General features: G+C 45.9%; 1 protein-coding gene across 1 annotated transcript in view; it reads right to left on the bottom strand.

Moving 5' to 3' along the window:
- The window catches only part of CD36 (CD36 molecule (CD36 blood group)), a 468,975-nt gene extending 456,121 nt beyond the window's left edge, over positions 1-12,854 (bottom strand). The window contains exon 1 of the mRNA XM_085652881.1: positions 12,589-12,854. Within this exon, the coding sequence (XP_085509007.1) occupies positions 12,589-12,708 (120 nt within the window). The 5' untranslated portion in view covers positions 12,709-12,854. The remainder of the gene's footprint in view (positions 1-12,588) is intronic.
- Between the last annotated feature and the right edge of the window lie 11,380 nt (positions 12,855-24,234).

The following is a 24,234-nucleotide window of genomic DNA, read 5'->3' as shown; positions in this document are numbered from 1 at the left end:
AGGAAGCAATGCGATTTGGGATCTGTCGCCATCAGGGGCCTTGCTGCATGGAGGAGGCCATCAGAGTTAGATGTTCACAGCTCTTCCAGGACACGGGAATTCATGCATGAGCGAGGAAGTCGGAGGAACATTGAAACTGTCCAGAGACCCTGATTCCTGTGTTCCACTGCCCAGTTGGCACCCCCCTACACCACTGAGCAACTGGGAGTGAGGACTTTATCAGGCCTTCTCACACAGTGGCTTTTGCGGAGGACCAGGGAGGGAGGCTGAAACGGTTGGCCGAGGAACAGCAGTAAACATTGGGCTAACAGGGGACAGTGAAAGCCACAGATGATTGCAGGTGACAGGAAGCCAGGGAAGGAGATAAGTGTCTCTGGTGCTGTGCTGGGAATCTTTGTGGCCCTTTGCCCATACCTAGGGCTTGGAGAAAAGACAGCTCTCTGGTAGTAAACTCAGAGCCTGCCCCATTGATTCATGAGACCTGGTTGAGTGTTGCAGAACTCCTCTGAACCCAACAGAATTCTGGGAATCAAGACATTTCACTGAATATGGTTGCACTGTCTGGTTAAGGCAAGGAATGAAGGGTGATCCTACTGAGAAACAGACTGCTTCACCAGCACTTGGGACCCACCTATGTGGTCTCTACAGCGAGTTGGAGTGAAGCATCATCAACATCTGAGGAGACCCCCTGGGCTTGAGTAACTACACTGGACACGGTGATAATCCTAGCCGCCAACACTCAGTCATTGGCATGTTGGAGTCTAAAATTGGAGCAGTTGGGACAGACGTGATGTTTCTGCACCAGGGCCCCAGGCAACTAGTGAACAAGATTGCAGGGATGCAGATTTGAGTGTCTGGGCTCAGAGACACAATAACAAGGATGCAACAAACAACATCTAAGCTGCAGTCAATCTAAAGGTATCTGGCAGAAAAAGTGGGGGGCACAGAAGTGATTGCCAGAAGCAAAAACCTCTGTTTTATAATCTTTCCAGATCTCTATGAGAAATCCTCCCCAGAGAAATTTTTAAATCAGTGGTTGAGATCCCTCTTGCTCCCACTAGCGCTCTCCCAGTGCAATATCTTTGAAAGTGGTACAAAGTGTACTTGGGAAGCAGCCATCCCTGGGGCTCCAGCCATGCTTAGGATCACATGCAAATTGACTTATAATGATAGGGATGAGATCCTATGCTTTGCCCAGAATACTTCCAAGATGACACAAGAATGGTCCAGAAACAAAGGAAGTCCTCTGTGGAAGCAAAGAGGAAAATTCACATCCTGAGCCTCCACTATATGCTCCTCTACCCGAACAGACTTAAGGTAATTTTGCAGTCTCGTACTATCTTCCTGGAGTCTCCTAAATTGTTATTTCAATGGGCAGAGGAAAAGATCACTCTTCGGCTGTGAAAGAATATTTGTATTAAAACGCAAAATTATATAGTAAAATTACATATCTAGTATTAACATGCAAATTTATAGTGAACTGAAAAATGTGTTGAAAAATGTGCAACTGTACTAGGCTGATATACTTATTCATACTAGGTATCGAAAATGCTTAAAGCAGCATTGCTTAACAAGTAGCTCGACTAGATGTACTGAAACACATCTAAAATGTTTAATTCTTGAACTTTCAATGATCATGTCTTCAATTAATGATTCACTTAACTTTCCAACATGTTCCTGCTTATACAATGAAGTTTCAAAATGTTTGAATACATTCATGTCTTATTTCTAATGGAAAATGCTGTGTTAATAATTTTGCTTGTTACAGTAGATGTTTCGATTATCACTTAGCCCATTGTTAGATAGCATACAATTTGTTTTATTTGAAGGTTGGATATGTAGTCCTATTTGTGGGAAAGGAGGTTTTAATTGAAAATACCTCATGAGTAGTTTAAACTAATACAGCAAAGTTGATTATTTTCTGTGGTCTATCATATTTCGGGTGAGAAGGAAAGGAGTGATCCTGTTCCCAGGAGAACACTGAAATCCGATTGGACGAGTAAAGGACAAGCTGCAACATGGACTACAGAATTTCTTTTTGACTGTTTATAATAGTCTGTGTTCCTAGAGTATATAAACGCTTTTTTTCCTACCACTTCCTGCTCATTTCCTATACTTTTGGTCTTTATGAGAACCGCTTCTTTTACCCAGACTCTTTGCTCAGACCCTTTTGCTGATTGCGGTTGCTACTGCACTTTTTTAATATGTAGTTTTACATAGCGCAAACTTGACCCGGAGGTATTGGAACGCTTTACATGAGTGCAAGTTTCATTGCACAAGGACTCATACTTTTTTTGTTTTTGTAGGCACAGGGAGATTACGTGATTTGTCCAGAATCACAGGATGTTGTCCCCTGCCTTATTCCTCATTGCTGTGGGATTCTACTGTTTTGTGAACCTCTCTTTATGGGAACTTCTGCTTTGATCAAATTGACTTTTGATTGTTTTTGAGCTTTATGCTTGATCTCACTCGCTTTCAAAGTTGAACTGGATATGGGTTCTTACTGACAACCTTTTCGTTAGAATGGGAATTCCTTCCTTTAGTCCCCTGTTCTCTTTTCCTTCTCCGCTCCCAAATAGACAGTGATATATGTTATGTGAGGCGGAAATACCTCTGGTGAAATGCAGGCGGAGAAGGCTATGGAGTCCTGCAACAGAGGTTCAACCCCCAACGTTTGTTTTCTTTTCTTCCCTTCAAACGTGGTTTTATTTGGGTAAGGTTTTCACTCACGTTGGGCATCATTTAAATAGTATTCTTTGTCAGTTTGTTATGTTGGGATATGAATCAATGGTTGCCTTGTTGGCACTGTGGTATGTTCTGTCCCGCGACAGGTGCATCAAGTTTAACCCCTTCGCTGCGGCGCGAATTCCGCCGCAGCGCTGGGGGGGTTTGGGGGGGTCGACGGCGCCGCTGTGCTCATGACGGAACCACGCCGTCATGAGTCACGGGTGAGCTGTGCTCATGACGGCGTGGTTCCGTCATGACTCCACCCACTGCGCTAATCGCCCGCACAGGCGGGGAATTAGCGCCGCGTGGGAGGAGCGGCCGCCAACGGCCACAGCATGACGGAACCACTCCGTGGCTCATGACGGAGTGGTTCCGTCATGCAGAGCCAAGCCCCGCCCAGCCTGACCTGGCTGGAGTCGCAAAGAAAATAACATGATAATAACTTCTTGTTATTATCATTTTATTTTTATTTTCCTCAGCTCACCGAGCATTGGGACAACGCTTCTCCGCCTTAGTGGTGGAGCCGTCACTGTTGGGATAGGTCACAGGGAACTGTACTGTATTATGTAGAATCTTGGGGAAGGTGTGTGGACAGTTGGAAGTGGAGCTGAGTTAAAGAAGACGCATTTCTGTTCCACTGCTCCTCACCAGTGAGCCGTATTCTGTGGAAACAAACCGTGTTTGGCAAATTTGTGTTTCCTGGATTTATTCCAATTCCACAGAAGTGCCACTCGGCGTGGCCCAAAACAAGTTTGTATCCGATCCTCCCCTTAGGGGAAGAAGAATGACTGTCTGCAAAGGGAGACCTTGCAGACGCTGAGCTCTCTGATTCTCTCGATTAGAAGAGGGAAGAGCCCCAGGCCCGAATGGGTTCCTAGAGGACTTCTTTAAGCTTGATATGTATAAGCTTCTGTACCCACTTGAGGCCGTCTGCAAGAAGCATGAGAAAAGAAAATATTGCCTCCTGACTTCCAAGTTTTGCAATGAGTGGTGATTTCAAAACTGGGGCTTTTCTCTTCTTATTGCCCTATTTCTCTTTTAAATAACGAGTTCGAGATTATAGCAATGGCCTTGACAGATCGATTACTCAAGGTGATGCGATCCCCTCTCTGGCATGTTGGGACTAGTCGGGTTTATGCCAACATACAGCGGCTGCATCTGCTCTGTACTTGACAAACAGATTAAGTGGTCCGGTTGTGGTTCTGTTGGCAAATCAAGGTCACTCCTACTGCATTTACCTCAGCAGATGGCATTTGATAGTGTGGACAATCTACAAGTATAGCCAGTTTTCTGCAGTCCTTATAAAATGTTTTATATTTGCAACTCCAATAGCTCAAAGTATCACTAATGCGAGACCTATTGCATATGCTTGTTGGGAGATATTGAGAAAGCATTTAATTTGGTGGGCTGACGGAGGAGGTGTATGCCTTTATCCTTCTTTGCACCATCATCCTAGAGCAGCTGGTGAGTGGCTCCAGATTGATGCACAGGAGCTGGGGTTCGATTGGGACATGGACATCTCAGATAGAGTGGCCTTCTATGCAGACGATGTTTTGATTTTCTTGATGGACCCGGAAAGGTCAGGTCATTGCCACTGGCGTACCGACAATTGTGGGGGCCTCCCTGCATGGGACGTAGAGGGGCCCACTCCGGGCTCAATCAGGAGCTCTCCTGCCAGAGTGCAGTATCGAGGGGGCCGCCTGGAGCTTGGGCCCCCCTCCTACACTGCGGGGGCTATGTTACACCCCTGGACATTGCTCACTTCCATTTCTCCGTCTTTTCGGTGAGACAACTGGCCTATATATAAATAAGGCAAAATATTTGGCCTTTCCATAGCCAAGAGATTTGGGGTGGTCTACAGAATTGCAGGTGGTCACACAAGGTTTTTAATCTGTGGGGATATGTGTCACATGAGACAGCTGTAGCAAGGAAAAGATAAATTCAAACAATGTTGGACAATGTAACAGTAGACATTAAATTCTGTTCAATGCTATCTTGTCACGTCTGGGAAAATCTGCTATTTTTAAAATGGTATAATTGCCGTGATTTCTGTACCAGCTACATAACTACCCATATGAATTATCATGTTCCTTTTTTTGATAAAATAAACTCAATTCTTCAACGGTTTCCATTGAATCAACAAGTTACGCATATAGCCTTATTGAAATGTTTTCACTTTACCTATGAAGGTGGGATTGCTACGGCAGGTGTTCAGTCCTATGACAGGTCCTCCCTCCTGCTGATTGTAAACAAATGCCATTACAACACTCAAGGAGGCCCCTCGTGTGCATCTGAAAAACAGGCACTCCGTGGTACACCCACACAACATATGTTATAAAGTGATAGAGGGGATCTATCGCTTTTGACAGCGACTAAAGTAGAAGACAAGATCAGAAGGGATACTTTGAGGATGCTGACATGGGCTAGGCGGCTAACCAAACAAGCACCTCAATAGGTAGGAACAAAGCTACAACTGGTACCAGCATTAGAAGGTTTACGGAAACAAGATATTATTGGAGATACCACCCTGGGGGACTTGATGAACAGCACCTAAAGCTTACCAGAACCTACGGACTGAATATGACTTGCACCACAGTCAGTTTCATCACTACCTACAACTATGGCAACCAATAACACCATACATATCAGGATTGGACAATCTCCTAGAGTTCAATCCACTGGAGGTGAGGCTACTCATTGGGGAACTTGAAGACCACAACGTGACTCAAGTCTATTGCTCCCTGATAAATATAACAGACTTATTTGATCCTCTGCACTTGGCTTAAGAACAGAATGTGTGTTTCCCCTATAGATAAGGAGTGGATAGAAGCTAGAACATCCTCAAGACAATTGGCTATTGTGACGACGTTCCGCCAGATTCAATTGAAATTTGTTAATAGCATGTGCCTCACAAGACACAGATTGTGGAAGATAGATGTGGTAACACCCCCTCCTACCTCTGATGTTTAGTGCATGACATAGTACATACCAAGGGGCTTATTTGTGGGAATTTGGCATAGGGCAGCGTAGTAATGCACCTAGCTACTCTGCCCTAGCCAAAGTGAAAGGGTAGGTGTGCACGGTATTTAAGCAATATAGTGCATCCTGTCCTTCTCTCTGCGCTGGCGCCATTTTGGCAGCCTAGCATCAACATAGGAAATCTTGCAACATGGTTCAAGGGTGCCTCCGTTGCATGCAGGATTGTTTTTGTGCAGGAAGGGGTAACTTCCTGCACACAAAAAAACATCCTAAGAGGCATTTTCCTCTTTCTATGTGTGCTGCAAAGGCAACACACATGAAAAGAGGAAAAAACTAGGCGATATAAACATATTTCTCCTCATTACGCCTTACCTCGGAAGGCATACTGATTGGGCGCTTCTCTAGGTTTACATCACTTTCTAAATTTAGGGCAGTGTCAAATTCCATGGGTGTTGCGTGGGAAAACCCATGGCAATGTCCATGGAACGCCTCCTGGGCTCAGAGTAATGCGGCGCAGTGATTTGAGCTGTGTCGCTGTTAAACCTGGCATCCTTGGCGTGGTTTCCCCTGTCTTTTTGCCTCTACCCCCTGTATTTTTGACTATATGCTGGACTTCGTTTTTGCTGAATTTTGAACTATGGCCACTTTACCACTGCTGATCGTTACTTAGGTGCAAGTGCTCTCTTTGTAAAGTATTATTGTGTTTGGTCATCCATGACTGGCATATTTGATTTACTGGTAAGTCCCTACTTAAGTGCCCTGTGTGTGCCCAGGGCTTATAAATCAAATTCTACTAGTGGGCCTGCAGCACTAATTGTGCCACCCACATGAGTAGCCCTGCAAACATGTCTCAAGCCTGCCACTGCAGTGTCTGCAGGTCCACTTTTAAACTGCCATATCGACCTGGCAAGTGCACCCACTTGCAAGACCCAAACCTTCTCTTTTATTACATGTAAAGCACCCCTAAGGTAGACCCAAGGTAGGCCCATGGGCGGGGGGCAGTTTATGTGAAAGGTAGGACACGTACTGGTTTGTTTTACATGTCCTGATACTGAAATACAGCTGAATTCGTTTTTCACGATTGCAAGGACTGTGTCTCCCGTAGGTTATCATTGGAGGTACCTTGTAACACTTTACAAGTGTAACTTTCAATTGGAAAGAGATGGAGATTTGGAGTTTGGGTTCCCTGAACTCAGGATTTAAAAACACATCTTTCTCTAAATGTGGTTTTTAAATTGAGTGTTTGAAAATGCCACTTTTAGAAAGTGTAACTGCAACAAATGATGGACAGAATGCTGAATGATTCAAACATTCTCCCCCAGTCAAGAGATCTGGGTTAAATCCATTGTTCTTTTTCCCACTACACCACCCCAGTTTAGACCCAGCCATATGCACATCAGTCTTTACCCTGTGCCTCATGGGAACAGTCCAGACCGAACTGCCAAGCCAGGTCCTCCCTGAACTGAAAACAAGCATCCTGGGACCGGTTTCAGGGTTTGTCACCCTTCGTCAGCCAGGCTAGCTTGAATCCAGTGGCACAGTGAGCAAGGGACCCACGTCTGGGCATACCCGTCCCACCGCACCGTCGTACGCAACTGATGCCTCACCATTGACACCGCCTCACCTCCCCTGCACAGCCAGGACTCGTTGCCTCGCCTCCTCTGTAGCAGTCAGGAACCATCGTTGCCTCAGCCTATCAATGCCTCACCTCTTTTGACTTCATCATTTTCCAAGGTGTTGTTACTGGGGGGTCATTGTGACTCTGTTGCTGGCCTGCGCACCTGGTGGACAGCGCCATACTGTGGATTCGTACCTGCCACGATGTCAAGATAGCTCCAGTTGGAGCAATTGTCTTCTAAGAGCTACATTTTAACAGTAATCTTTCTAAAAGGGATGTCTTGATTTGTGTATGTTGGATTTTTGTCATTTTGGTCTTGTTTGATTTAGATAAACATTGGTTATTTTTAGGTCGAGCCTAGACAGCGCATGCGCTGTCGCAAGACCTGTAGTAAACAAAATATGGAGGGTCATTTGTCCTGCCACTTGCCATTGGGTCTTTCTGGCATTGCCCTTCTTATGTGGCTGATTGTTGGCTGGCGATCAGTCATGTAATTTCCGTTTTCTGCCGAGGCAGCACCGACTAAGTACAGTTTACTTACGCTGTACTTGTTTATTAGTTCCTTTGAGGACTACTTATTTTATTTCATGGTAAGGATTTAGCGCCAGCAGACGCTTCATAGCTTTGACATATACAGGCGTAGCACATTATGTAAAGCACAGCGCCCGCATTCAAATTACAATATGCGCGCCGCACTTTAATTTAAGCTCGGTATTATTTCTTTCGGAGCAGTTTTTACGAGCACTGCTCATGCTACATTATGCCGCCTCCCAGACCGCAATGCTACCCCCTGCCCTCCCCCACACCCTCCCCCCTAATTGTTGCATCTGCAGCACGCGATACTCTTTTTCGTTAAGTATGTCAGCCGCGCGTTTCTTTTGTTGTGCAAGACGTGGCTGCTAACCTCCATATTTTAATTAGTGGATTCGTTGTTATTTCTTTGTTATTTTATTAGGACCAGTTTTTACGGGCACTGAACATGCTGGGTTATGTTATGCCGCCTCACAAACTGCATTTCACCCACTCACTGCCCTCTGTGCCGTGTCATGTTGGACTGTCTGCTCTCTCTCCTCCAGCAGGGCCGGGCCCTGCGGCTCTACGCCAAACACAGCACAGTGTCCACCCGGCACTGGCCCACCGGAAGACCCGAGGACGTGGGTCTCTGAGTGGACTATAATGACCTTGGCAGAGCGGACCGGCGGAATCAGTGCCTGCACATGAGCCAGCCCTGGAGCAGCGGGCAAAGTAAATTGGCAACGCTGTATGACGAAGCTGCCTTTAAGCTCCGGGTGCGCACTGCTGCCCCGGGACCCCCCAGCCCTGTCTTTCCCCACCAGCATCTCTTCCACTACATGAAGAGGATTTACAGCTGCTGTAAACTGGGCTTCACCTGCAGGAAAAACAAGGATCTCCAGGGACGAGTAGTATTAGGTTAACATCTCTTCATACCACTGCGCAGTAGCCTCAAAGCGCATTTACCGGCCTATGTCCCGAGCCGTATATTGCTAATATAAAATTCCCTGAAAAAGTTAATATTACTAACCTCTTACCCCCAGTTTAGGAAATCGCTTAAGACTCGGCTATTCTCCCAGGCCTATAACTAATTAACTCTCACTACACATGTCAACGCATCTCTGCTAAGCGCCAAGAAATCGCTGGTGTACGTGCGCTCTATAAATAATTTTATCATATCATATCACTTAAACTTCCCATAAATAGCAGAATCTCCCTAAGTTTCAATGACACAATTTCTTTACGGGTTGATGGAATTCTTCCTTCATTGAATTCTTCATAGGACCACTGGTCTCGCTGAATTTGATTGTCCAAATTTGTAAGAATTTCGATGTTGTTGGTGCATGTTAGTGCAAATAATCACTGTGACCCCCCTCCCATTTCTCATATATGAGGTCCTGTTTTAATCAAAAAGAAACCTTTTTGAGGAATGTTGTATGAAACATAAAAACATTTGTCTGCAAAATGTCTAATGTATTTTCACAAATCACACACATTAAAAATATATGTAAGGAAAACGGTGTTTAAAACCATCTGTTTAAACTTTATTCAAGGCATCAGGCAGGGCAAGACTCTCTGCAGAACAGAGCTGGCTGGTGTCGATGCACATTGAAGTCCCATGACCACTATATGTCTTGTTATAGTTTAGAGTTTGAATCATACTCCTTAAAGCGTTGCACCCAATCGTATTTCAGGCATTACCAGTGCCATGAGTGTTGCAGGTTTGTTGTTTGCTAATGCGCTGACACAAAGAAACCACTGGTTGCTTCAAGGTGTTCCCAATATAGATGCTAGAATAGGAAGAAAGAAATGTACAATTCATTTTGATAAAATATTCATCAGAGGGTGATTTAGGCATCTCTGCATGACGCTTGAGATAGCTTTGAAACACCCTTCTTAGACTGAAGGGGTCGCGAGCTGGAAGCATTATACCAATGCTACAAGAAAATAAAATGCAAACAATGAATACTAATTGTAGGACCCACAGGCACCGGGTGGTTATGGTGTTCTCCGTCACTTATGGTACTGGGGCCTCGGAAGCCCTCTGTTCTTGCTACGGTGTAGCTATCAATTGCGCAGCAGGTGCAAGAGCACCGAGGCCCAGGGGTCTTAGGGGCCCCCTGCATCCCACTCATAGCTGTCTTGTTTTTACCAAACCAGATGACAGGGGGACGTGTTCCTTTCTTGCATTAGGGCGCCCTTGGTACCATTGCAGGAAATAGCGCTTTCTAATTGAATCGCACGTTTTATACATTTGGCTCATCGTTTCACTCCGAGGTATGTAATCGACTGCCTGGGAAAAGCTTGAGAGAGTGAAGCTTTGTGGGGATATATACACTGTGCAAAGTACATTCAGCCCAGGACCGTTTTCCGAGTACATGCAAGAAGCTCTCTAGAGGGAGGCGGTGTTCTAAACTTTTATTGGCGGCACAGTGTCCTGTATGTTATACGTATGCATCAGTTGTGCACGACGCCCATTGTGGCCCAAACGTTCACAAAATGCTTTCTATCATCTATTCTGGGTTTGAGAAATGTAACACTATCAGAATTAGCGTAGAAAAATTATTTTAAATGTACCTCACGACTTTATGCTTTCAGTAGCCTCAAAGCCATCAGTCGACTTCTGGGGAGGCAGTCCAAGACGGGAGAGAGAAGAAGCATTTGCAATGCAATAGGTCTCGCATTCATGCGAGTTTAAGCTATTGGCATTATAAATGACAATGCCTTTTATTTATGTTTTAAAAACTAAAACAAAAATAAAAGGCATTGTTATTTGTAATGTCAATAGCTCAAACTCGTGTACATGCGAGACCTATTGCATTGCAAATGCTTGTTCTAAACTGGTGTGTCATCCATTTGTAGTGTTTTCACTATGTTACTGTGTGGGGTTTGTACAAATGCTTTACACATTGCCTCTGAGACAAGCCTGACTGCTCATGACCAGCTACCAAGGGGGTGAGCAGGGGTTATCTGCCAGGTCTGTGGACTCATGCTTCCGTTGCAGGGACTTGTGTTCGACCTCATGGTCACAGGTTCAAATCCTGGTGGGTCCACTCAGCCTTTCATCCATCATAGGTCGATGAGTACCGTTGGGTAACAATAAACATCAGTTATTCAGTGCCAAGATACCTACGGGTGAATGTGCGCTTTACCAATGCAGGTTATGTTATCTTCGGTGTGTTACTCCCTGACTAGAAGGAAGGGTCCCACATGGGGCATCTCACAGCAAACTAGAGACCCCCATTTCTAAAACTAGTGGCCTATTGGAAAGTAGTACACTCCTACCTAGGCTCTGAGCTAGTCATTCTGCATGTAAACATCGACTTAGATAACAATCTCCATAAACTGACGTGTTTTGGTTGGGGCGTGTCTTCGCAAAGAGATATGGCTTTCAGGTGGAAAGATGCAAATCCTCCCTCAGTAGAGGAGTGGAGAGAATTGTTAGATCTCTGCATGAGCATGGAAAAACGAATATATATATTGCTTTTGCTTGGGGCTGCTATGAACAGAAACAGAACAATCTGGGAGGGATGGGCAGGATACCGACGTATCAATATTGATCGAGTACCCCCCCCCCCAAGTGCGGTTCTAGAGGATGAAATACGAGGATACAAGCGATGGGAGCTTGGGCCGCTCAAGCTGTCCGACCCTAACTGATGACATGATGCGCTGGGGTTGCTATGCATCATTAAAGGGGGGGGGCGTGGCGACGGGGTAAAGGGGAGTAGTGTGCTTCATTTTGTGTATTAATATTTCTAAAATCAATACAAATGAGTTAATAAAAAAACAATAATTTGCTGTTCATTGGGAATATATTTCGCAAAGCCAGCCAGTGGATGACGAAGCAGGGACCCTGTCTAAAAGGACAGCTGATACACAGTCAAATATGCGTATCATCTGAGTAAGAAGTGGAAACAGAAAACGAGGGCTTAACCAACATACTCCAGCAGCGTGTTGTAGAGATATATTCCAGTCTTGCTCGTTTTCATCGATTGGCATTTTCTATTTATAAAAATCGCCATGATGTCTTGTTTGGTTGCTGTGTGACTTTCTTTGGGAAAACATTTTTTGGCATTATTGTAAAGCTGGGAAAGAAAGTATGACGACTTATGACTACTCATCAGGTCTACGGAGCTGGAGGTGTAAAACTGCGGCTGCGTGAAGACTGCGGGTTGGGCAACTAACTACTGCAGTCCATTAAGCAGCACACCTTTGGGAAGCTGACCCAGATGGCGAAAATTGATGGTCGAGCAAGGACGGTGATTAGGGAGCCAAAAATAACAAATAGGCAGTTGTCTTTATCAGCTCGCCTTCCTAAGCACCGCATTTTACAAGGCTTCGGCGACTTACGACGTTTAGATCTCAGCAGTAATCTAATGTAATACAAAAATGCTCTGTCTACATTTCAAGATACATTTTTCTATAAAAAAAAAACAACTGAAGGAAGACAGAACCACCGACAAATCAACTCTACTAAAATAAAGGTGCTATAAATGATTTAATACTAGTAAAATGGACATTTAAAAATTGTACGCAGCAGTGTAGTATCTCACTGAAGTCCTTATTCCTAAACGTTAATTAAAAACATAAACGCTACTACATGGGTCTTTATAACGTGCATTTTTGCTCCAGCTAGTTACACGTACAATCAGGTGTATCACACTATGCAGAGTATGATCCTACTTTTAAAATCATAAGACTCATGATTCTCCTGGCTTACAAAAAGGCCTCCTGGTAAAATAAAAATATACCTTTTTCATCTTCGCCTCAATGATCAAGTCGCCGACCGGTATCAAGACCCCACCAAGTATGGCCAGCAAGCCACCAACAACGGCCCCAGCTATCAACCAACATTTTGTCCCGCAGCACATGGCTCACCTCCCGTCTCTGCGTCAGCTGGTGAAATGCGGCGCCTTCCTCCAAGGCCGGGGCACTTTATAGCCACATTGCACCGCAATCACAGCAGCAGAGTACAGATAATGGCACAACATAATCCCCCAGCACGCCAGCTCAAAGTGCAGACTGCATGCAGGGAAACCGGAGATAAGGTGATAAAACCTCGCAAATTAGAAAATAGTTTTTGAAGTTTGCCCATTTGGGTGAAGGGCAGAATTGCGGTATCTCGAAATTAATCTCTGTGACCATCTCATGCCCTTTTGAGGCCTCTGTGGAAATGCTGGTTCCTTTACTTAGGTGCCTCTCTCCTTAACTATGAAATAAACCTGCAGTGAGAAATCTAAGGCTAGATGCATTCAATCTGAAGAAGTTATGTAAGTGGGTCGGCAGATAGTTTATTATAAATTAATTCAAATTATGCAATATTTTTTCCATATCAATAGTTACAAAATGTCATTATTATTTAGTGACAATAAAATATGAAAACTTAAAAATAAAAAAAAAGTAAAATAAAAATTGTGGCACAACTACGAACCGGATAACTCCTTCAGAACAGGTAGTGGGGTGAACAGATTCATATTTTAATTTTACCTTCTTTGCTACTGAGACAGGGTAGGGAAGAATTACACTCTTTTTCTATTTTTATATAGCGAGAACTCGACACGAAGGTATCAGAGCGCTTTACATGAGCACTAGTTGCGTTACAGACATACACATTCATTTCTAGGCACGGGGAGATTAACTGATTTACCAAGAAGCACAGGATGTTTGAGCCTCCAGCCAGACTCGAAGCTGGTTCTCCAGCTTCAATGTCGGCTGCTCTGGCAGTTAAGCCACGATGGCATCTGAATGGCGTTTTCATTCAGTGCATATCACATGCTTCTGTCGCATGGTGACAACCCTTTTTGGTTGAGAAGTGGTCTCAGCTATGTTCACACTCAATCTAGAGAAGAAATAGAGACTTTTTGCGAGAACATGTTCCTTTGGAAGTACTCCCTTTGAGTATTTTGCAATGCAAAATCTCACTTTCAATTTAATCTCTTATCATTTGCAAAAAATCATCCATCACTACTTCAGTTCTTGTCATTACACTGCACTTTAGTGTACATAGTTAAGACTTTCTGCTTTACAAAATAATACAACACACTTCATGGACAACCATTTTATTTCACTATAATCCTTGATATTAATGTGCAGACCTCTTAGTCTCGTTTTTTTAAAAGCTCACATCCTGAACAAACACCGATTATGTGCGCTTACCGCACGATATGACTGTCGGCTATTGCTCTGGAAATCACGACTCGGGGACTGTGGTGGTTGCTTATGCAGTCCGCCGCCATAGCCTCAGTGGCTTACGCACACACGCGACTTGCTTTTTATTTCACTTCAACACGTAACCTGACACGTACGCCCAGGCGTATCGCGTCATGGTCACGACATCACATTCCTCCCCAACAAACACAAAACCAAACTTTTTCAAAACTTTTCTGGCCTCAAGAAACTTCTCGCCACACAATTAGTATTGCCCCGCTCACACCGACAATCTGCAGCAAAAAAAAACAGAACGGTCTTACGTGAAGTAGTCCTTAAGACGACGGGAAGGCTCAGGATTGTTCCGAAGGTTGTATTGCGACACCCCCCGGGTTGGTGAACTTCATACGCCCAGGTCTTCGCTGGGAGCAATGCTTCCACGGCCATGTTGTTCGGGACACCCGCCCGGGTTGTGCTTCTCTGGTGGCTGCGAAAACTCTGGAAACTCATTCTCGTTTGACCGCCCCGGGGCCTGGTCTGTCACATTATCTCGGGAGGCCTCATTTCTCACGGTACTTTCCGTACACCCAAGGTTGCCACTGGGGGCACCCTGCTCTGGGCCCACTGTACCTTGTGGTGGAATGTACCTTTTGAAGAAAGACACGTTTCGAGTTATTTTCTCCCGTCCACGGGTGGCAGTGACGCACGTTCCCTTGACAGTCTGTACGGTCCAGGGTTTCTTTTCAAAGTTCAAACGAAACTTACTTCCAATTGCTCGATTCTTTAGGAGCACAGTGTCCGCTGGGACAAAGTTGGGCACCACCGCTCTCCGCCGTGTGCTGGCATGCGCATGAGTGCTCCGTCGTCTGGCATCAATAGCACTGTCCTCAGGGGTTTCGGGTCGCCACTCAGGGTGGTGAGGTATGCTATCAGTAACAACTCTTCCCATCAGAAGGTGAGCAGGAGCTACTCCAGTGGTTGTGTGAGGTGTCTGGCGATATCCTCGAAGGAAAGTGAAAATGGCCAGCTCTACAGACTGAGTCTTGTCATGAGCTATGCGTATCACCCTATTGAGGGTCCTCATGAATCTTTCCGCTTCCCCATTTGCCTGAGGCCAGCGGGGAGTAATTCGACGATGGTGGATACCCAACGCCTGCAGGTATGTGGCAAATTCCTGGCTCTGGAACGGGGACCCGTTGTCTGTCCTGATCTCTTTCACCAGTCCATGGGTAGCCATGATTTTTTCTAGCTTGGGTATAACTTCACTTGCACTGAGGGCTGACAGAATTTCTACTTCAGGGTATTTTGAGTGGTCGTCGACTACCACTAGAGTATGGCGCCCATCCGGCAGACTACCAAAATCCATGCTAACTCGAGACCACGAGGCTCTCGGCCGTGGTTCCATAATAACCGGTGCCGGTCTAGGCGCTTTCCCGGTGACCTGACACGAGTGATAGGCCCGAACGGTGGGCTCCACAAGGTCATCCATCAGCGGGAATCAGACTTTCATACGAAGTCTCGACTTGGTCTTTACCGTGCCTTGATGTCCTACGTGGGCCAGGTCTACCATTCTCTGGGTTAGCGATGTCGGGATTACCAACCTGTGCCCCCGCAGCAGGCACCCGGTGTCATCCTCAGTGAGTTCGTCTCTTACAAGGTATAAGCTGTCCATTATCCGTTGCGCCATCGTCGTCAGACCCTTCCACTCTTCCTTTGCTCGATTCTAGCTGTTATTCTGGACCGCCTTTTTGGCCCGTTGCAGACATTCATCCAGGCTGGTGGCTTGTTGAATGCTGGCCATGGAGATGGGTATGGGACACGACCGCGCAGTAATGCATCTGACATACTCCTCGGTATCAGCGGCTTCTTCCATCTCTTGGGGAGTGGCTTTTTGAGGATGGCGGGACAGGTAGTCAGCCGGATTCCTCGACCCGGGCTGGTATTCTATCTTGCAATTATAGTTTTGTAACTGCAGCATCCACTTCTCAATTCGTGGCGGTGGTTTTGCTGAGGTTCCTGAAAAAAGTGACACCAGATGTTTGTGATCTGTCGCCACCACAAACGGTTTTCCGTATACGTACAGATGGAAATGGTGACAGCCCCAATGAACCGCTATGGCCTCTTTCTCTATTTGTGAGTACCGTTGCTCCGTCGCGGTGAGTGATCTACTCGCGAATGCCACTGGAGCCCACTCTTCTTGAGGTGTCTTCCGTTGTAGGAGCACGGCACCCAGTCCGACGGGACCAGCATCCACGGCAATTAAGGTGAGCTTGGCGGGATCAAAGAACGCTAGTGTCGTAGCTTCTGAGAGCGACTTCTTGATCTCTTCAAACGCCTTTGCCTGTTCGCTGTCCCACTTCCACGGGGTGGATTCTTTGGTCAACTCTCTTAGGGGTGCTGTCAGGTTCGCCAAGTCCTTAATGAATCTTCCACAGTAGTTGACCATCCCTAGGAAGCTTCGAACCTCGGTTATATTGGTGGGAGCGGCCGCTTCTTTGATGTCCCTCACCTTCTCGGGATCCGGGTTGACCCCTTCCGTGGAGAAAGTGTATCCGAAGAATTGCAACTTGCCACACAGGAACTCACATTTTTCTCGGTGTAGCGTGAGGCCAGCCTCTTAAATGCGACGTAGCACTTGGAGCAGTCGTTCATTATGTTCCTGGACCGTTTTGGCGTGGACCATGATGTCATCACTGACATTGATCGCTCCCGGGATTCCAGCAATGAGCTCTTGTATTACATTTTGAAATACCTCAGCGGCACTTGAGACTCCGAAGCTTAATCGTGTGTACCGCCGGAGTCCCACATGTGTAGAGAAAGTCGTAATATTTCGGGAGGCTTCGTCCAGTACTACTTGGTGATATCCCGACCTGAGATCCAACTTCGAGAACCACCGGGCACCAGCCATTTCCCCTATGAGGTCGTCGATCGTGGGAGTGATGTGGCGCTCCCTTTTAATTGCGTCATTGGAGAGTCGCATGTCAACGCAGAGTCTTACCGCGCCCGGCTGCTTGGGCTTTCGGGCAACCACGATAGGGGACACCCATGGCGTGGGGCCTGACACCTTTTCAATTATCCCTGCCGCTTCGAGCTTCTTGAGCTCTTCCTCCACTAGCGGCCTGAGATGGAACGCTATCCGCCGGTGTCGTAGGGCGACTGGCTGGACCGTTGTGTCGATGTGGAAGTGAATTTCATTCCCTCTGAATTTTTCAATCCCTTGCAATACTTCTTCGAACTCGCCCAGGATGTGTTGCAGGGATTCCTGGTGCACCCCGAACGCAAATGTCACTACTCCCAAGTCTTCAGCCGCCCGGCATCCCAGGAGCATTCCCTGGCCCTCTTCTGTAACGTAGATGTTGGTGGTGACTGACTGTGTTCCATGGGAGATGACTGTCCTGAAACGTCCCCGCACTTTCAACGGTGCTTCTTGGCCATAAGCAAACACCGTTACTGTAGACGGATGTAGGATTGGCTTCGGGTGCATTGTGCTGTGCAGCGTGGCAGCCATGATGTTGATAGTGGCTCCGGTGTCCACAACTGCGGTGACGTCTTGCGACCCTACCCGGATGTTGCACTGTGGTAGGCGTCTTGCTTTGCGTGTGGCTGTACCTATCATGTGGACTTTGTGCACCACTCTCTCCTCTTCTTCATCGTCATCCATGTCGCTTGTTGCCGGCTCCCCTTCTTTGATGGTGTTCGCGACCTGACGGGGCCTGCGGTACTTCTTGGACCGGCATACCTTTTCGAAGTGGTTGAAACGCCCGCACCCCAAGCACTTCTTCCCTCTCGCTGGACACTCTGCCGCTGCATGTGGCGGTCCCCCGCAGTACGCGCACGACCTTGGTTGTTCTGGAGTGGTAGCTCCTGCTCCTTTCCTGCCCCACTTCCTGCCCCACTTCTGCGATGGCCTGGCAGACACCGCATTGACGGGTTCAGTCTTCACTGGTGCTTGAAGCGCCGCTTCCATGTGTGCCGCCCGCGCCTTTGACAGTTTACTGGATTCTTCCAGTATGCGCTCGCACAATTTGGCTGACGCGCATCCCTGTATGATTTGCCCTCTAATTTCTTCCGTCTCGTCCCGGAAGCCACACGTGGCTGCTAGGTTCTTAAGGCGGGCGTGAAACCTATCCAGCGATTCTTCTGGAAGTTGGCGCGCTTGTCGGAATATGAACCGCTCATAGTCGCGGTTGGCCATTGGTTCGAAGTGTTCATTTAGGGCAGCTATTAGCGTCAGGTGTATTTTGGGAGTGGCTTCTGCGAGCGTCTTGACAATGTTGTGAATGTCTTTCCCTCCAAGTTGGATAATCATCGCCCTTTTTTGGTCCCTATGGACTTTGGTAGCTTCGAAGAATATGCGCACCCTGTCTTCCCAGTCTTTCCATCTGGCCGCCACTGCAGACGGTGACCCCTCCACTATGAAGGGTTCGATCGGTGGTATGATCACCATGGCTGGTGTGGCTCTCAGTGCGTGGTTGCCCTCAGGCCTTTGCGTGTGTTACTCCTGCCAGGCGAGACCTTCCTGTCGCTTGGGTGTTCTCCTCCCCTTTCACCCCCTTTTACAATGGGATCAGTCCTCCTGGGCTCTGCAGAATGAGACAGGGCCACCACCCTAGCACGTGCAGGCAGATACCCTTCCTTGGGGCCACAGACGTCAGTACTCACGAGGGGCAGGTCCTTCCCTGCAGCACACGCCTTCCTCCTTGCACTGGGCAGCACTCGCGAGGCACTTTCCTCCCCTGGGGGACCTGGCAACACAGTCCGGGCAAATTCCCACGTGGCAGCGCTGTGGCCAACTTGCAGGCCTGGGACACGTGGCACACGCGGTCTTCACCGCCTCCGCGGGCACGCGCGCTCTCAGCGCTCCGCCGAGCAGCGCGATCGAGGCTGCGCACGGGACACACCCCCGGAGCCTCCAACCGTTGACGGTGATGCGGCGCAGGGGCACAAGCGCCGCGAGCGAAATTCACTCGCGGCCACCACACCAGCGCACACACGCCGGGAAGGGCAATCCCACCCTCGTCGCCAATTTTGTGGTGTTGTAAGGCCACACTATGTGCGCTTACCGCACGATATGACTGTCGGCTATTGCTCTGGAAATCACGACTCGAGGACTGTGGTGGTTCCTTATGCAGTCTGCCGCCGTAGCCTCAGTGGATTACGCACGCACGCGACTTGCTTTTTATTTCACTTCAACACGTGACCTGACACGTACGCCCAGGCGTATCGCGTCATGGTCACGACATCACAATACACATTCATTTCTAGGCACGGGGAGATTAACTGATTTACCAAGAAGCACAGGATGTTTGAGCCTCCAGCAAGACTCGAACCTGGTTCTCCAGCTTCAATGTCGGCTGCTCTGGCAGTTAAGCCACGATGGCATCTGATTGGCTTTTTCATTCCGTGCATATCACATGCTTCTGTCGCATGGTGACAACCCTTTTTGATTGAGAAGTGGTCTCAGCTATGTTCACACTCAATCTAGAGAAGAAATAGAGACTTTTTGCGAGAACATGTTCCTTTGGAAGTACTCCCTTTGAGTATTTTGCAATGCAAAATCTCACTTTCAATTTAATCTCTTATCATTTGCAAAAAATCATCCATCACTACTTCAGTTCTTGTCATTACACTGCACTTTAGTGTACATAGTTAAGACTTTCTGCTTTACAAAATAATACAACACACTTCATGGACAACCATTTTATTTCACTATAATCCTTGATATTAATGTGCAGACCTCTTAGTCTCGTTTTTTTAAAAGCTCACATCCTGAACAAACACCGATTCTCAAACCAAATGCCCAAACCTAGATTTGCCAGTCTGGGTGTGCCATTTGTACCCTGAGTGATTTGTAAGTGCTTTTGCAGGTGGTGGAAAAACTGCTTGTCTAGCAAATATTTCTTAGGCAGGTCCCAATCTGTGATTCCACTGTAAGTGGTGGCAAATGCAGGGTAGGAAGGCACAGTTCTCCTTCCCTGCATATGCATTCACAAATGGTAAACATGTTTTTTTAAAGTTGCCTGTGTCCCTTAAAGGGACAGATGCTACTTTTTTAACACAATGTCTGATACATTGCTTTATAAAATATTTAGGGCAGGGAAGGGGAAGAAAGGCACAGAGGATGGTGAAGTAGAGTGGCAGGACCGATGTGTTGCACAACTGCGTGTGGTAGGAGTTGATTAGTGAGTCTGAGCAGGTTGGTTGTAAGGACACTATTTATTAATTTTTGGATTGGGGAGGCAAGTGTTCTCGTGAGAGTGATGAGGAACGGTGAAAGGATGTCTGTTTTTTTTTGATTAGATGAAGGAGGAGTGGAGCTTTTGCATGTGGGTGGTTGCGAGTTGGGTTAGATATCAGTTATTCTTTTTCTTGGATAAGATTGTTCTTGTGAGGATGGCATGGGTTACAGAATTATTAGTAAGTAATTCCTTAGTGTGGTGACACCATAATGTGCATGGATCCCCATGACTCCCTATTACTCCCCTACCACTACGCAACTGATCTTAGCAGAAAAGGTGAAAAGGGAGAAGTATGCACAATATAAAATGGTAGGAGAGTAGTTACACATGAAGGGAAGAAGCTATTTAACAACCATTTTTATTGCCTAAAGTCCTATACTGTGAATGGGATGCCTGGCAGCAGGCTATAGCTCAGGGGTCTCCAACCTTTTCTGTACTAAGAGCTACTTATGTACAATGAAACGCATTGAGAGCTACTAATATTATTAGTGTTGTATAATCTCAGTTTTGTTATTTGTATAATAAGTTGGGATGCATACAGGTGAGCTACTCAGAGGTAGCTGGAGGGCAACAGTAGTTCATGAGCTACTTGTTGGAGACCTCTGTTGTAGCTGTTACAAGGTTTTCAAGTGATGGAAACCTTCTCGTGCCCTTGAATGGCAACAGGAACATTTTGAACAAAAACTACCAGCTTTTAAATATATCACTCTTTGGATTTGGCTGGATCATTGAACAATAACATGATATGCTTCAAGAGCCTATGAGTACCTGGAATCTATAAGCATTATAAATACTCTTACAATGAAGTGGTGGGCCAGAGTTTATGCCACATTATATGGCTACCACAGATTGTAAGTTAGATGCTGATTGCCCCTATCATTGATTGGCTTCTGCTCATAATGGTGTCATTGTCGTGTAGTTCCTATAAACTTATATAGGATCTGCTCATTTAGACAACATTGACTGTGGGATTGGTGTTCAGACTGATTCTAGACACCCCTACCGAGTATGTTCTCCTGTATACCAGCTACCTCACAGTGCCACTAGAAACCCCTCTTACCAAGGAGAAAATAGTTCTTGTCATCTATCGAACATGACAACTCTGTCCCATCAGGGATCGTGGAAATAGTACAAAACGTTTTGCTCAGTTACTCGCCCTCACTTTGACTCAGAGAGATACTCAGAATAAACAGTGGGGAAGTTTTCAATAAGCATTTATTGAACCAGCATCATTCTAGTGTAAAAAAGGTGTGCTGAAACAATCATTAGACAGAAACAGATAAAAATGAATATAAGCACCAACAGAGTAAAAGGATAGTAGATTTCTACGATAATGCTAAAACAATGAATACAGGCAAGTATAAAAATACATGACAATAAATTGCGTACTCCTATGATGCGACCCTAACTAGCTGTACCTTAGTGTACCTAGCATGTATGTAGGTGTGTAGCCAAGAATCCCTCTGGGACAAAGCCAACCCCATTAGCTGAAGTGAGAGACTGTGGGACCCTATCTTGGTCTCAAGATGAACACCCCGCAAGGGATGGCAGACCACTGCGTGCTGGAGTGTCTACGTGCAGGAACCTCAACATCTTGCGTCAGTGTGTCAGCATGGAAGACCTTTTTTCTCTTCTCTCTGCCTCAGCAAAGATATGGTGTGTATATATATATACCCAAAGTGGTACCCTCAGGGGTTCTACCTTGCTGTGTCATGTCGGACTTAGGATGGCAGAAGGAATGACCCTTATACATAGTTACTATGCAGGAGATGGTCGTCCTGCTGAGTCCAAGAATCCTCATGCATAATGGATGAAGCTAGTTTTCAGGGAAAGCCCCACGTCTTGTAGGCAGTACCACAACTAGTTAAAAGGTCAGTTCCAAGAACCGTTATGTAGTGTAATGGTAGGGGAGAATGTAGGTGAAGGGTTAGGTGGCTACCTGAGCCGATATTGTGGTACCTTTATGAAGCATAACATCATGCCGCTGTTCTCTCTGACCTGACTGAGTAGCTGAAAGTTGACCTGATGACTATCATTTAGCTTGGGCTGGACTATTCTTCTGCTCCTGCCATCTGCCTAATATGTCCTGAGGACTTTGCCATTGCAATATAATTTTTGTGACAGGAACAAGAGTGCAGGATCTATTGTTAAACAAGCATTTGCAATACATTAGGTCTCGCATTTACGCGAGTTTGAGCTATTGACATTGCAAATAACAATGCCTATTGGCATTGTCATTTACAATGCCAATAGCTTTAACTCGTGTAACTGCGAGACCTATTGCATTGCAAATGCTTGTTCTTCTATGTAACCTGTTCTCAACTGACTTTTTTATGATCAATATGGCTACTGTGCAAGGTTTTATTATTGGAAATTTGTTTTGTGTTATTTGGATGAATTTGTAAACTTTTGATGGATCTCAATTCGAAAAAATAAATAAATAATTGTTTTATCCCTCCTTCATAATTTGTTTACGCATTACCCCTCAAGTACAGCGTATCGATCGCAGGTAATCTCAGACATGGCTGCCAGACTGAAAATTGAACCCTACAAGGCTTTAAAACAGCAACCTATAGGCATCAAGTTGCACTTGCTTCCAGTAAAAGTAAAAAGGCTCTGGCAATTATCTGTAGGAGTGAAGAGAAATCAAACAGGAGAATACAGAACTACGGGAACAATTTTGTCCATCCTAGGCTTAAGTAGGAGATGGGTGTGAAGCAATAAAAGATTACCAATCAAACTTCCAAACATTGATCGTCAACTGAAGTAGGGTGTTTTCTTCCTCTCAGTTATGGACCCTTTGATAGCAGCAGAGCGTTTTCTCATCCGCTGAAAAACTGTGGAAAATGCCCTTATTTTTCAGGGCTCAATGACGTTGGCAGCGATGCGAACATCAGTTACTGCTGCTTGACAGCTGTAAACAAGATGTGAAATTACTACTGGAAATAACAGCTTGTACTCTAAGAAGAGCAGACTGCAAAAACCAGCATTCAATAAAAACTACTGAAAAAACTTGTGGATGCAAAACAACAACAATCAAGTCAAGGGGAGTCAAATTTCCCACAAAAGCTATCATGTTTGAGCAAAGCACCTGAAAGCACTACATTGGAGGGCTATGTATATGCAATAACATGATGGACTACATAAAACCGACAAAAGGAACCCATTCATACCTGAACAATGGATGCAGAGCTAAACTAGGAAGGTTCCTTCTGTTGTTGAACATCAAGACAAGTTCGCTTTGTGGCTGCATTTGAATAATAAAAAGTAACAAAACTAGACCACGAGGCACCCGACAAAGACAAAAAAGGCACCACACAAAAATAGCATTTGCTGTACATTGAAATAATCACCAGCGTGGTCGGTTTCATCAGCACCACAGCTCAAGAAACGGCGAGACTCAAAAAAAGTTTTTACAATGCAATAAGTCTAGCATTTACGAGAAATTGAGCTAGTGGCGTCGTAAATTACAATGCCTTTGATTTTTGTGTTGTTTTTAAAACAGACAAATAAAAGGCATTGTCATTTACAATGCCGATAGCTTAAACTCGCAAATGCGTTCGGTGCCAGTGCTATACATTTTTTTTCAAAATGCTAGGAGAGAGCATGTCCTGCATGCAACGGCAGGCAGGACAAAGCTATTTGAGAAAATAGTGCCCCGAGACTGTAATTAAAGCGTACCAAGTAATAACACCAGTAGCAGGGGGTGTCGCCATGGGAGGTTACAAAATGAGACATGGCAGTACTAAGGAGGGACTACTAAGCCTGTTGACCAATGTACAGCCACAGTTGACAGTAGACAATGACACAACCCAATGAAAAATATTGTCGGAGAGTGGTCCCTACGTGAATACAGCACGCCTCGCAGAGCAGCACATGCGCTGCCCAGGCTCGACCTAAAAACCACACTACTGTGGCAACCAGAATGCCAGCAAATTACCCACTACAAAGACCACCTCATTCCCTTGAGAAATGGAGAACAACCACACACGCTCGCCGCATGACCCAAAG

The sequence above is a fragment of the Triturus cristatus genome, chromosome 4_1 (genome assembly GCF_964204655.1).
Source record: "Triturus cristatus chromosome 4_1, aTriCri1.1, whole genome shotgun sequence".
Classification (NCBI taxonomy): domain Eukaryota; kingdom Metazoa; phylum Chordata; class Amphibia; order Caudata; family Salamandridae; genus Triturus; species Triturus cristatus.
This window is presented reverse-complemented; position numbering and strand designations above follow the sequence as displayed.